This window comes from Mesitornis unicolor, unplaced genomic scaffold, assembly GCF_000695765.1.
Source record: "Mesitornis unicolor isolate BGI_N332 unplaced genomic scaffold, ASM69576v1 scaffold16659, whole genome shotgun sequence".
In the NCBI taxonomy this organism is placed as follows: Eukaryota; Metazoa; Chordata; class Aves; order Mesitornithiformes; family Mesitornithidae; genus Mesitornis; species Mesitornis unicolor.
Window position 1 is genome coordinate 1 of NW_010205427.1, and position 14,496 is coordinate 14,496.

Below are 14,496 nucleotides of genomic sequence, written 5' to 3' on the forward strand. Positions count from 1 at the left end.
GTGGCCAAGAAGGCCAACAGCATCCTGGCCTGCATCACGAATAGTATAGCCAGGAGGAGTAGGGAAGTGATTGTCCCCCTGCACTTGGCATTGGTGAGGCCACACCTTGAGTGCTGTGTTCAGTTTTGGGCGCTGCAGTACAAAAAAGAAGTTGAGGTTCTGGGGAGGGTCCAGAGAAGGGCAACAAAGCTGGTGAAGCTGGCCTTGAGAATGTCTTATGAGGACTGGATGAGAGACTTGGGATTATTTAGTCTGAAGAAAAGAAGGCTGAGGGGAGGCCTTATCGCTCTTTACAACTACCTGAAAGGAGGTTGTAGAGAGGTGGGTGTGGGTCCCTTCTCAGAACTTACAACCGATAGGACAAGAGAAAATGACGTGAAGTTACTCCAGGAGAGGTTTAGGTTAGATATTAGGAAAACTTATACACTGAAAGGGTTGTCAAAGACTGGAACAGGCTGCCTAGGGAAGCAGTAGAATCACCATCCTTGGATGTTTTCAAAAAGCATTTAGATATGGTGCTCAGGGACATGGTTCAAAAGTGGGCATGGTAGGGTTAGATAACAGTTGGACTTGATAATCTTAAAGGCCTTTTCCAACCATAATGATTCTATGATTCAGTGTAGAACTGCTGGGTTATTGGGCAGGGTACCTGGGACTTATCCCACAGGTCCCGTTATGCCAGTAGCATACCCGATCACTCTACATCCAGCCCTTGCCCTTGCTGGGAAACCTTTATTTGGCACAAGAATTGACATGTAGATAACTTGGGACTGCCTGTCCCCATGCTAGTTTTATCCAGCAATTATGAAAAAAAATAATCTGTTGGGGTTTTTTTTCCCTTTTTGTGGTGGAATAAAGGCACTTCTTACCTCTACCAAAACACAACATAGCAGTGGGTACAGCAATTTATATCAGTTGAGGAGGATATCTGCCACAGCTATCTGTGATTTGAATTAAGAGTGTGGGATTTAGTGTGAACTTCTGAATCTGCTAAAGCTGGACTTCATAATTTTATTTCTGGCATATATACTCCTGGCTTTCATGGGAAGCGAGCCTGCAGCCTAACAGTCTCACAGCCTCCATGACCTCTTCAGCTCATCTACCTCTTATGGGTACTGGGAAGCATTTCTTCCTGCTTTAATTACATTAGTGACCTCTTTTTCGTTTCACCCTGGTTTGGACAGAAGAGGATCAGACAAAAATTTTGCTGCCACCACCTAGCATCCTCTGCTGTTAATTCATCAGGACTGACACAGTCAGGAAGGGTGAAATCAGGGACAGCACGGCTTGGCCATGGTGTCCCCTCCAATGGATGCTATTTCTTGCACTTGGCACACCCTGCAGTGGGCTCACTTCTTCTTTTGCAGCTCAGATGTGCTCTGTTTTAGCTGGCAGAAATGGTTGTGTTCCTAATTCTTGTGTGAGCTTTGTGCTCGCAGCTTTCTGCCCAGCTGGCTGAGCTTCCCTCTCCGAACTGAGCACACAGAGCAGTTTTATGAAGGCAACACTTGTTTTCCTGCCAAGCTCTGGTTTTGCCACCATGATAATATTAACACAGGTGCCAGTCCTGAGCCCCCTGTTTCCCTTCCCAGACCAGAATGAACTGTACTGGTGTACTTCTGTGCTGGTTCGTGCATTTCCACTGAATGGAGGGAGCTATGTCAATGCTGAGAGGCAGCTGCATGTTTTGACCTGTTCCCCTTTAGCAGTGGCATTCCCAGTCCCTGCAGCCATCGGCCTGGCTGTGTGCCTGCCTGAGCCACCTCAAGCCCTTCCCCTTCCTCCCTTAGTTGCTGCAAGACAAATGCCATTTTGTGTACTTGACACCAAACTCTTCAGTGTTGCCATGGGCTCTCCAAGACTGCTAAGAAATCCCTTTGACTGCAGATTTTGCAGATTTTCACATCTGCACTGCAAGGTGAAGAAGTGGCAGGAGGGTAGGTTAAGCATGTCGTGCTCTGGTTTCTGGCCACGCTGTTGGACAGTAGCTTGGGTTCAACCTGTTTCTGCTGTGTTTAGGAGCAGATGGGCTGAACTATGGTGTCCTTTGCCCTGGGCATACAGATCTAACCGCTGGTGTCTTGGCCTTAATCCTGGCACAACTGCTATTTTCTGAGTGCCCATTCTCCAAAAAGGAGATTTATGGGAATTTAAGTCCAGCCAAAGGGTCATCACTGGGGACATGGTGACTTTCCCTTCTTAGCCTGAGAAATGGTGAGAAACGTACCCCATTAGCAAGGAAAGTGAGAAAATGGGAGTGTAAGCACCACATGCTGATATATCAAGATGAGAACACAGCTTGTAAATCCTTTATTTCCTAACAGTGGAAATGCTTTATATACATACTGCTACATACAAAAAATAAGTTGAAGGAAACCTGTGCAGGCTCAGTACCATCTGTGGGAGCCTTGTGGAAAGATGTGTTAGCCCAAGTGCTGGTACTCAGTGTGCTGTCAGTGCTAGTGGGGTTCCTCACCAACAGAAAGCTTTTTTCTCTTCTCATGCAGATGAGGCACTATCCTTTTCTACCAGCTTTGAAATAGTTGTCATTCGTCAGGTTTCAGCCATGGTTTGTGCCAGATGCTCCCTGCCTTCTCTGAACTGGAGCAAGGAATGATAAGCAGCTCTCTTCATTTTCCTGCTGCCAAAGGCATCAGGGTGGATACTAGAAAACTTGGGATTTTCCAGCCTCCTTTCCTGAGGCCCCATAACAAACATTTCCTCTGGTTCAAAACAGTGATGAGCTTTGTTGCAGACTGCACTATTGCACCTTGTGCAGTGCTGGATCTTCTTACTCACATCAGCCCTGGACACTCTATCACTTGTTCCTTTTACCAGCACTGCTCAGTTTTTCCACTTATATCTGGATTTCTAAGCACTTAAAACACGTTTCAAAGCTGTGTAGACAAAGGTAATTATGACTCACATCAAGGCAGAGATGTGGGGTTGCTTACATGTGTTTCTGACATTTTAAATAAGCAGGTTGTTGCGATGTGCCCAGTGATGTGCTCACAGGCCTGTCACCTGCTTGTCATCTGCTGGATGCCCAGTGCTGGTGGAAAAGGGGAAGACTTAGGCATTAAGAAAGAGAAGCTCTTCAGTTATTATCTCAGACACATATACAACTTTCAGTTAAGGCAGAAGCCTTAGGTTTAGCATCCGTATTTTCACTCTGGGAGTTTAATTAGCTAATACTTCCCTCTTTTCTAAAGGTATGAGAAAGCTCAACTTTATACACCAGATAAGGTAAGGGGTATTGCTCCTAGTGACAAGCTAAAAAACAGTGACAGAAAAGGCAGGGGACTTGGCCAAGGTCAAAAACAAAGTCTGTGCTAAATCAGAGTAATGCAGCACCTAGATCCCAGGCACCTATTTCTGCGCTTTAACTTGTCATCAGCATCATTTCTGGAGAACATTTATATTTGAATGTCAGAGAGATCATCTGATGATTTATGAGCAATTTCTAACTTGGGTATATGCACTTACTGGAGGTTTTAGGCTCAGACTCACAGCTGTGACGTAGATGGACTAGGCCAGCTCAGCAGCAGTAAGTGCTCGATTCTGCATGCTTATCCTGCTCTCTGTTACTGCACTAAGCTAGATGGTACCAGCTCTCCCACCCTGGGGACTATAGAGGTCACACACGTGTGAGCTACTGCAGATGAGCTGATGTCAGGTAGCTGGAAAAGCTGAGAACTTGCACATATGCCTCAGCTCCAGTTGTTTTTTGACAGCTGGGATGGTCTTGCAACCATTATAAATTTATGGAAAATTCAGATTTCTCTGCCAATATTTTAATGACCTGGAAAAGAGACTATAAGCACAACCCGATGAAATCGCGTTTGCGTTATGAACAAGAGGCCCATGGAGAGTAGAGACTGGCAGTGGCTCCGAGGGCAGTCTCTGTGTCCCATCAAATGCACTCCACCCCAGCATCCTCACTGTGAAAGCAGTTGTGCACGCCCCAGTTGGCCTTTGAACAGGTGAAAATTGAACCTTCGGACCCTCTGCAATCCACTTCATCAAGCCAAATTTGTCCAGTGCCTTTGGAAGATGAATTAAAACAAACAAACAAACAAACAAAATCAGTTGATCAAAAGAAAGAGGAATATGTATTTTCTTTCTAAAGAGGCGCCTGCAGATAGCAGGCGTGCATTGGGCTGCACAGTTGGCTTGTTGGAAATCAAGGAGATGGAAGGCAGTTGTGGGCTCACCTCCTGCTGCTGTGAAGGCGGAGACTGCACGGCTGTATCCCAGCATTCGGCACACCACAGCGGCATCTTTGGTGTCCCAGCCATCGTCACAGATTGTTCCCCAGTACCCGTTGTGAAAGACTTCCACACGGCCTCTTCTGCCCCCTCCCGCGATTCGTATAAGATTATATGAGTTGCCTGACATTGCAGAGGAGAAGAAAATAACCCTACTGGTCATATGGGCATGAGGGATAAAGCACAGTGAAAGATAGAAGCAGTGACCACCAAAACTCAGACAAATGTTCCCATCTCCGTGGCAGTAGCCAAAGTGGGACCAGAAGTTACTGGTAGCTCAAATCCAAACAATTCATGGTCCTTTCCTAGGTCTGGAGACACCAGGCTGCAGCTCAGTGCATAGACCCCTCAGTTCTGGTAGCCCTGCTGCAGGTTAAGCAGTGAGCACGGGAGGGGACATTTGTCCTGATCTCAGATAGATTCAATCCCAGCAGGCAAGTGAAAGAAGAAGAAATTAAAGTCCACTACCTTCTCCCTTATCCCCTTTGCTCCCTTTTGATCCTTCGGAACCTGTTCAAATTTAAAAAGCAAATATTTGACAGCTGTTTAGGTAAAAATTCAGTTATTACATTTTTCTGAGTAACTGGGTGAGTCAGAGATACGAGGGCTTCATCCCCTTGTGAAATGGACCCCCTGAAGTGACTAACAGTATTTAAAAGAAACATGACAAGAAAAGTAGGATAACATGCAGCAAAGTCTTCCTAACATGTGACAAAAGAGAAGGACTACTTGGAAAATCCTATCTGCTCACTGATGGGAAATGTGTCTTATTCCCACTACTAGCTGTAAAATAATATCTCTGATAGCCTTTGGGCTTTCCAGAAGTAGGCATGGTATCTCCCAAAGTATTTGCAGGAAGATCTACATTATGGGGTTCTTTTTGGTGCCCAATGTGAGGCAGAAAGTGATTTCTGAGACACTCTGGGACAGGTGACCCAGGACAGATGATCTGGGTATGACCCAAGCTGACCAATAAAGATCTTTTCTATCCCATAAACGTCAGACTCACTATAAATCAGGGTGACCCCTTTAACCCCTTCTTCTTTCTTCTTTGATCCCTTCCCTTCTGCTTCGTGATGGTGGCCTATTGTGGTTCCTGAGGCTTACCCCTCCCTTGTAGCGTTGTTATTGATGTACGTCCAGTGACTGCTGTTCATGAGCTGAGTGTAACTTTGATTGCTGCATTATCATTGTTCCTATTCTTGTTACAATTAATTGACATTATTATTATTTAAGCTTGGGCTTTTCTAATTATTAAATAATCTTTATCTCAACTGACAAGTTCTTTACTTTTAATCCCCCGATTCTCTCCTCAACTCCACTGGGGAGGGGGGAGGGCTAGCAAACGAACTGTGTGGATTTTAGCTGCTTTCTGGGCTAAATCACAACAGGGTTGCTCTCCAGGTACTGTCCCAGAACAGCAGAAAGCCACTCCCAATGGTGCTCCACATTTCTGTGCAGAATCCTGGTCCTGAGAGGAGGTGTGCTTGAGAAAACACTGTGAGTTCTTCCCCCAGAAGCTACCTCCACAAAGCACACATTGTCGTCCCCTGGGGACCAGGAGCTGAGACCCAGCCAGAGGGCAGTCCCTAACCTGTGGTCACTTCCTCTAGGGACAAAGTTACAGAAGAGGAGTGCATGGAGAAGCCCCACATAGGCTCTAGTTTAATTTCTGAGAACTCTAGCACTGCTCAGTGTGAATAATTAAAAGAAAAAGCATCTGAAGCACTGGTTGCTTCCCATGGCCTGTTGTAACTACTGTTGGGGGGCGGGTTTCAGAGTTTTTGGTAGCATTATCTGACTGGAAGGGAGGGGTAAGGATGGGAAGAAGTTGTGTTGGCCCCTTTGAACTCTTTTTGTGTCCTACAATTGGAGACACATAGTTAGCTAGCTCTGGTGTTTCCAATTCTGTGTTCCTGGCTGTCATGTTTACCTGGGATTTATCCCAGTGGGAGCATGGATCGTTCCCGTTTTCTGTGAGGACAAGGATTTGAGACAATCTAATGCATCTGTTCACTTGCATGTCTTTTCGCACATCTCCCATGCTGTAAATGTGACACTCTGCACATTCATCTTCTGGGAAGACTGATCTGTCTGTTGTGTTCCTCCAAATGAGCTTTGTGAATATGCCCTGGAGCATCTCGTGCCAGTGTGTGATCTACAAACCCAAACCCAAATGCACTGTCAGCTCCACAGACCCCATGGCAAGCAGCCTTACCAGTGTATCCACGATCTCCCTTCTGTCCTTTTACTCCTGGTTCACCTTTTGGACCACGACTGCCATCATCACCCTTGCGTCCATTTTGACCAGGTGGGCCTGGGGTGCCTAGGTGGAAAGCAAGAAAGTCATTGCCTTTGTCCCTTCCCAAGCAAAGAGCATGGCAAACATTTCACATTGACACAGAGAAGTGAAACGTGGCATTTAAAGTGCTTTTCATTATCAGAATAAGTCATGCTGTCAAACAAGGGTTTACCTGGTAAGCCCCGATCTCCCTTTATTCCTGTTTGCCCTGGCAGACCTAAGATCACCAAAACAAACACAGAAAAATATATTTATACATTTATAAAAGTTTATGCAAACTAGTATTTATGATGCATTTCAACTGGTCCAGTTTAGCTGTCTACACTATAGGTATCGATTTCTGAAGCGGGTGTCTTATTTCCTGTTATACTCAGAGCAGACCTTATCAACAGAGAAAACACAGGTAGTGGAGATTCATCTTCTTCTGATGTAGGCCAGCTTCTGCTCATTGATTTAATATCCTAATTTCCACTGATGACATGGAAACCCTCCCTCCAGGTGGGTTTTCACTGACTGTGTAGAGAACCTAGACACATAAATTTAGATACATTAGACACATGCAAGCACATAATTTTGGGCCAGGTGACTCCCATCCCTATCATCCAGGTGTCAATGAATGCAGAAGGGCTCAGCACTTGGACCTTTGTCATCTCCTGGCGGATATGAGAGGTTGTGTGCCCTGTGTAAATTCAGAGTTAAAAAGGTTGACTCAGGAGAAATACATCTGTATAGGCTTGTACTGGAGAAGACCACCCTATCTTTTGAGTGCCTGGGACACAGAGGAGAGCTTCTTTAGAAGGAAAGTCAAAGAAAAGGCCAAGGCTATGTGTTCCAAGTTGGCCTCTGAAGATATCTCTTCTGGCAATGCTACAGAGGAGGCCAGGACAGATGCTTGCTAGTGAATACCCACCGCCATCAGATTTACAGCCAGCCAAATTTGTCTTTAGCTCCAGGGTGGAGAGGTTGTTATTTGTTTCATCTTAAACTGCAACTTTGTTTGTGTGTTTTGTATTTATACAAAAATGCAGGCAATATCACCTCCTCATGCGTGTTACAGATGGTGAAACAACCCTTCCAGTGAGCAGAGACCCCCCTGGCAGTATGGCCACGCCATGGCTTCCTGGGATGCATTGGGGCTCGGAGAACAGAACTTGACAGATTCCCTCCCTACTGTTGCAGACCCCTTTCCAGTGTTTGTATCATGCACATTCTCAACCCCAAACCTGTTTTCTTCTTTACCTGCTGTTCCTTTGTCTCCCTTTTCACCTTTAGGTCCCGCAATGCCTTGTACTCCTAAAATTGAAAAAAATCAGTATGGATGAAGTCATCACACAAATTGAGGCCAGAGTAGAAGGTCAGTGAGTTACAGGTTTGAATAGTCTTGTACCTGGACTACCACTGGGCCCATGGTCACCCTTCTCTCCTTTTTGACCAGGTCTGCCATCGAGGCCAGGAGTTCCCACAGGCCCACGTTGTCCCATTACGCCTTGAGGTTGAGCAAAAGCAGCACATGTGAAATGCAGCACAACATACGAAGTAGAAAAACCAAAGATAGCTCATTCATCAGTCCCTACAGATTTAGCTGACCCTATGAAGGCAAAGTAAATGTTGAGTCTCTCCAAATGGCACTCCTCCCCTGGCAGCACTAATCTTGGTGGTGCAGTGAGTGATGGTCTGTAGTGAAAGGCTGTATGGACCCGGGTTCTGGCAGTTTGTCAGCCTTGAGAGTGCTTTACTAAAAGAGCAGCCAACTTCTGTCCTTGTATGTGTACACATGTCAAGAAGGAAGACATGGCCCTTCATGGTACAGGACCCTTCTTTTCCTCTCATTCTCCTGCACAGTGAGCAATGTCCAGATGAGGCTGCAGGATGAATTTGCACAACACTGGCATGGTTTCTTCATCTAATTATAAACTTTTATTTTCTTACCCATGCTAGGATCTAGCCTGGTGACTGTTTTCTTTGTCATGAATCACCATCTGAAAGAGTTTGGTCTCACAGCGGTAGAAGAAGCTGCACCTTCTGCAGCACTTACCTGCTTCTCCTTTCTGACCAGGACGTCCAGGCTCCCCTGTGCTACCTGCAATAACATCCCAGCATCAGTGCTAACAAAGCTTAGTCAAATGCTTCAGCGAGGGCAGCTCTCCACCAGGGCACACATGTGCTGATGGTGGGTTGTGCTCCGTCCTCTGTACTTACCATTGAAACCAGGCAGTCCTGGGACTCCCTGCTGTCCCTGAGGACCCATGGGTCCACTGGGCCCAGGGTCTCCCTTCTTGCCCATTTCGCCTTTCTGTCCTTGGAGACCTACCAAACAGCACAGCATATGTGTAAATTAAAAAAAAAAAAAAGCAAACTCAGATTTGTTGTTTCTGCAGCCAGTGGAGCACCTCTGTCCAGCTTTATCAGTAGCAGAGCTTGGTTCATGTCTATCATTAGTAGCATTCCTGTAAAGCTGCATGAAGACAGGGCTGGGTGGCACCTCAGAAGTCTGCTGGAGCCACCTTTGGCCAGATGTTTGTCTGACCTGCTGTTAAAGACTTGCAGTGGTGCCATGACACCTCCCCAGTCTATTCCTCAAACTATCCCTACCACTAGAATGTTGTCTTCTCTCATTAAATATCCCTTGCTGCAGCCTGAACCCTTCCCTTCTCCTAGCCACAGTGGAGATGGAGGACAGCGTATTCCACTCCTCTGCTTCCAGGGAACTGCCACATCTCCCCTTAGCTTTCTCTTCCCCAAACAGATCATCAAGCATGCTCCAAAAAAGCTTAATTACTTTAAAATTCTTCTTTTAAAGAGTGATATCTTTTGCTTCAGGATTATTCCAAAGTCCTCTCCTTTCAATATTCCTCCTACTTTCACTTTTCTCTTCTGGAGCAACTTGTGCTAATGAGCACACTGGAGCTTGTGGGGTCTGATGGAAGATCTGAGGAAGCTCTAATCAGCATATCCAACCGTCCTCCCTGGTCTGCACCACACACATCTTCTGCTTTCTTTTGTTATCCTGCTTTCAGCCTTTCCTCTCTGGTTGCAGCCCTCGTGAGGCCACTGAATAACAGCTACCGAGGAGATGCCCACTAATGCACGTCAGATGGGAGGCACGTGGTGTATAACTCTTCTACTTAAGGTTTATAAAAGTCAGGCTTATATGGGATATAAAGTTCTCAGAAATAGGTTTTACTAAAGTGAGAACCATCCACATGCTTGTGCATATAAATTATATTGTATTAACTTATACCATGAAAATCCTACTGCAAACATCACTGCTTTAAACTGGGATAGGCTGATAATTGAATACTTGCGGCTTTCATTAGACAAAGATTGCTCTATAAAGAGACTTCCATGGTGCAGAGTCAACATTTTGCTCGTCTTCTTCTCCCAGCCCTCCTCTGGGAGCTTTGCTGGAGCACAACACAAAATGAAATCCCTTCAGCTCAGGACGTGTGTCCTGTTGATCCAGCTCCCTCATTGACTGGCAGGCTGGATTTTGATAAAATATCTGACCTATGAAAGCTTCTGGTGTTATAAGTAGAACAAGCTTGAACAGAAATACATGGGAGAATCTTAAAAATGCTGAGATAATGAAGAAGTCCTACCTGCAAGCCCTGTGTCTCCTTTTTCTCCTCTCACTCCTGGTATACCACTTGGGCCAGCACGACCAGGGTCTCCTTTACTCCCCTTCACACCCTGCAGTCCTTGTAAGCCTGCAAGAACAACACCACTTTTCTGATGCTTCGCTGGGTGTCGTGTCTAGTGAATGCCAGCAGCAGGCCATGTGGCTCAGCTCTCCTCGTACTTGACAGTGATGCTGGCCCACCATGACTGGCACACATTGACCTTTGAAATAATATTTTTCCAGCTAAGTTTTGCTTTTGTTCACATTAGTTTTATGCAGTCATATTTCCTTCAACTCCAATGACATTCCTACTGACTTACACCTTGACTGAGGATGAGATTGCCCATAAAATCATCCATAAAGCCACTTTAAGTTCATCCACAGAAGTAATTCAGGTGTCAGGAATGAGGATTCCTCGGTCCCCCTTTGTCCCTGGTGGTCCCTGTGGCCCTGAGATATAGAATACATATATCAGCTAACACACATCATCTATTCACAGTAATGGTTACAAAGAAGAGATTAATTTTTAAATCATCCTTTGTGCATACTCCTTTGGTCACCACTGAGGCCAGTCTTCAGCTGGCAGAGACCAGCAGAACCCCTTTAGTAAAGTCCATGGAGCTCAGCTGAGCAAGTGGCTGGGCTGGGGCCAGCTATCCTCCATCCAAACCCAGCTCTTGGGGACTTTTGGGGAGAACTTTCTTGAAAAAGCGCTGAACTATTGGGCTCTGATGTATAATAACAGTGCTTGGCAGGAGGTGCTGTATCAGTGTTGTAAGTGCAGCCAGGAAGATATGAAAACATGAATTTTAAAAAATGTATTAATTTTTTCCTTTGGAAAAGCTCATCAGTGCAGCCAAGAACTAGGGATGGATGAGATACAGTCCTGACCTAACAAGGGTTGCATCTTAGATCATCATTATAGGATTATAGAAACTCTGGTTTCTCTGGACGTCTACTAGTCCAACCCCTCTTCTGCTCAAAACGGAGCCAGCATTAGATCAGGACTTGCTGCATCCTCACAGCCTGGAGACATTTATCTCCTGCAGCAGATGCACTTCCACCCAAAACCCCCAAGTACCCAGGGCAGCAGCTTGTGCATGACTGTGGAGGGCAGTGCTTGTACCCAGCTCATTCCCAAGTCTGTGTGGGTGTTTCCTCAGAAACATGGTGGGCAAGATCCCAAATCTGTCATTGTTTGTTACATGCATTGTTCAGCTGGGACCCTATAGAGCAGAGACTGGGGAGGTATTATTGGATTGCCCTGCAGTGAGCTGGGCAACATGACCTGCTATGTCTGGGGTGAAAAACTCAGCTATCTGCTGGTTGTAGGATGCACATCTTGTCTCACATGGGGATTTGGGATGGTTATTGCAGGTAATGACCAGGTACAGTTCCTCCATCACCCCTGAGCTTTTCTGGCAGGGTAGCAGTGAGGAGGCAGTGCCAAAACACTCCTCTGTGGTGGTCGCTGACCTCTGCAGGAGCACTTGGGCAAGCCAAGGCTCTGAGGGGATCAGTCAGAAGGTGCAGCAGGTCTCCTCATGGCCAGGGCACTGGATGTCTGCACATTAGGTTGGATCTGAGTCTAGAAATCCCCAATTCTCACTTCAGGTCTCTTAGGGGCAAAAAGAGAAAGGTTGCTTACGACACATTTACCAACATACCTGGTGGACCAGGATCTCCTTTGCGTCCAGGAGTCCCTGAAATAAATATTTAACGGATATTTTTCAGTAGTCAGCACTCAATGAGGGACGTACCAGTACTGGGTTGATAGGCTTGAGGTGTGGGCTGAAGACACAACCCTTTGGAGGGCACCTACATCCCAAGTCTACATGTTATGGGAGTAGCCCAGAGATATATGTGCAGCTGCAGTGGGATCTGGGTGGGCTGTGCTTCATCTTCTCCAGGTGTGTCCAGCTCCCCTGTCAGGGCATCCAGAGCCAGCATCCAACCCTGAGTAACTGGGGCATCACTAACTGACAGGAAGACTAAATCTTGCCCTAGTTATTTGTTCATCTGAACTAAGTTTTTGGCCCAGCTTTGCCAGTGGTGCAGCATGGAGAAACAAAACCATACCTGCAGCCAGGGTGATGTTGCTCATCATCATCATCAGGTTTGCATTGCTGCTTTTAATTATGGTGATCTCTTCTTCTAAGCTTCTTCTCCAGTTTTCTTCATGTCCCATGTGCTTCTCTATAGAGTTTCTCTCCGAAAGCAGTTTGTGGGCAAAGGAGCTTTCCAGAATCTCTTCTGTATAGGAGGTATTTTGTTCTTGAAATTTCAGTATCTCTCTCTGCATCTTAAACACTGAAGAAACAAAAGGCCCATGCAGTGAATATTCCCTGCCCAACTCAGCTGGGAAAAGCCTCTTTGGCAGAGCAGCTCCTCAGCACCTATGGAGGACACCTGGGGTTAAACTCCATCACCGTTTGGCCCGGGAAGGTGGTTTTCAGGAGCCAGGAGCATTTTTGCAAATGCAAAGCAGATATATGGGGTGGGGGAATGTATTCTTGGCTGCTTTGACTTGCAATGTGCAGAGTAGCGTCTGTGCTCCCTCAGAGGGTTCCTATTCATGTGCTCACTCCTGTTCATCTGTGTCCCCCCAAGAGCACTCAGCAAAGCTGTCTTTCGATGTCAAGCCCGCAGTAAGGTCGCAGCGTTACCTTTGTACGCCAGCAGCCCCTGGCCGGCCGTCAGCAGCAGCAGGTAGAAGCAAAGGGCCACACTGGCACAGCACTTGGATGGCTTTCTTTTGCTTTGAGGCTCTAAAAACCAAGAGAAGTAGGGTAGACATCCTCTCACATCTCTCCCGCTGCAAACTCTGCTTGCCTCCAGCCATTTCAGGCTTGGCCACGATAGATTAGCAGTGACGGGAGGCAGCGAGGTCCCTCTGCAAGACTCCCAGGTCCTGCAGGCAAGGCAGGCTGCCTTCCTCACACCCGGGCTTCGCACTGCCACTCACACTTGACCCTTTTTTCCTGAGCCAATTTAACCAGCTCACTTCCATCAAGACCTAATACAGCCTATGACAGTATGAATGTGGTGGGTCTCCCCTTTCTGCGTGAATAATCTCCCTGTTTCCATCCCTTTTAGTTGTCTCAGGCTGCAATTCAAAGAGGGTTGCTCAAAGCGCATTCCCGGTCCTTCCAGAGCACTGTACACATGCAGTTCCAGCAGTGAGGTATGTATACACCAAGATAAATGAAAAATCAATAATAAACTGAACTGCAGAACAAATGAAAACAACTTGTAACATTTAAAACGAATCGTCACCAGCAAGTGTAAAAGAAATAAACTACTTTTTTGAATTTCAGCCTTTGGGGAGAAAAAAGTATTTCAGAAACATTAGTAACTACTTCAGACATTGAATAAGCTACCCTTAATTGTTTTGTTTTTTTTTTTTCAAAGTAATGTAATCAGAAGTTTAAAGTCTTAGCTTTAAAAGAGTACAATGATTTAATTAGTTTTACAACAGAATGGTTTAGTCAGCAATGAAGTATTTATATTCAGCTAAAAATTCATAAACTTACTTTTTAATTGGATTTGGTAATTTCAATATCTTAATTATTAAGACATGAAAGTTTTACTCAGTGAAATTAAGCATTTTCTAAAACAGGAAAAAATTTTTTTCTGATGCTCAGCATCAGCTTTTGGCTAGAAAGGACACTTTCACACAATTCTCTTTTTAAATGGTCAGTTAATTTAGTAGCAAAATCACTGTAAAAAGCATTTAATATGCAGTATAAATGCAATATTTCATTGCATTTTATGCTCTGCTTTATTCATAGACCAGATAAAATCCACATCAATACATTTAATAAAGAGAAACCTTACCACTTATCTGAAAGGTTGTGGTAGCAGCTGAAGCAAACCCAATCTTGTCTGAAATGCTGAAAGTGTTCATATCGCTCAAATTTTCATCTTCCCCATATGTGTCTTTAATATTCATGACAAATTTCTTTGGCTAAACTAAAGCCTTGTCCGATTACGGACAATAAAGAACTGAAGGGACTTCCTATCTGCCTCCTGATTTGATATGCTTTCTGATATGCTTTCCCTATGTGCTCAGTTTTTATAGACTTGTGAGAACTCTGATGTGGTAATTCAAACAGTTCCTCAAAAAAAATCCCATAGCTAAGATGTTCAGCTGCTCTTGTGTGCTCATTTGAGGACACCATGTCCATGGAGCCTTGGGCAGAATCCTGCAAGAGATTCAACCCTGAGGTATTCAACATCTCTGCACATTAGCGGGGTTGGGCATTTTGCTCCTAACACAAATAAACCTCTTCACACAGCCAGGAAGA

General features: G+C 45.4%; 1 protein-coding gene across 1 annotated transcript; it reads right to left on the reverse strand.

Annotated features, from left to right (window-relative positions):
• Positions 1–3,913: 3,913 nt before the first annotated feature.
• Positions 3,914–14,141, reverse strand: MARCO (macrophage receptor with collagenous structure). The gene is made up of 15 exons (XM_010191416.1): positions 14,027–14,141; positions 12,856–12,957; positions 12,269–12,499; positions 11,857–11,892; positions 10,601–10,639; positions 10,170–10,274; positions 8,766–8,877; positions 8,606–8,646; positions 7,958–8,056; positions 7,810–7,863; positions 6,743–6,787; positions 6,487–6,594; positions 4,737–4,778; positions 4,215–4,391; positions 3,914–4,044 (listed from the first exon to the last, which is right to left on the reverse strand). The coding sequence occupies exons 1-15, from the start codon at positions 14,139–14,141 to the stop codon at positions 3,914–3,916; spliced, it is 1,437 nt and encodes a 478-aa protein (XP_010189718.1).
• Positions 14,142–14,496: the final 355 nt, after the last annotated feature.

Bases quoted from the DNA above. Each gene is read 5' to 3' on its own strand.
- MARCO (XM_010191416.1), bottom strand. From the start codon at position 14,141: ATGAATATTAAAGACACATATGGGGAAGATGAAAATTTGAGCGATATG. The intron at 10,275-10,600 runs TCCTCATTCCTG...TTCTTGCAGGCT, and splicing joins GACAAAGGGGGACCGAGGAA to TACAAGGACTGCAGGGTGTG. The intron at 4,392-4,736 runs GTAGTGGACTTT...CTGCAATGTCAG, and splicing joins CAAAGGGGATAAGGGAGAAG to GCAACTCATATAATCTTATA.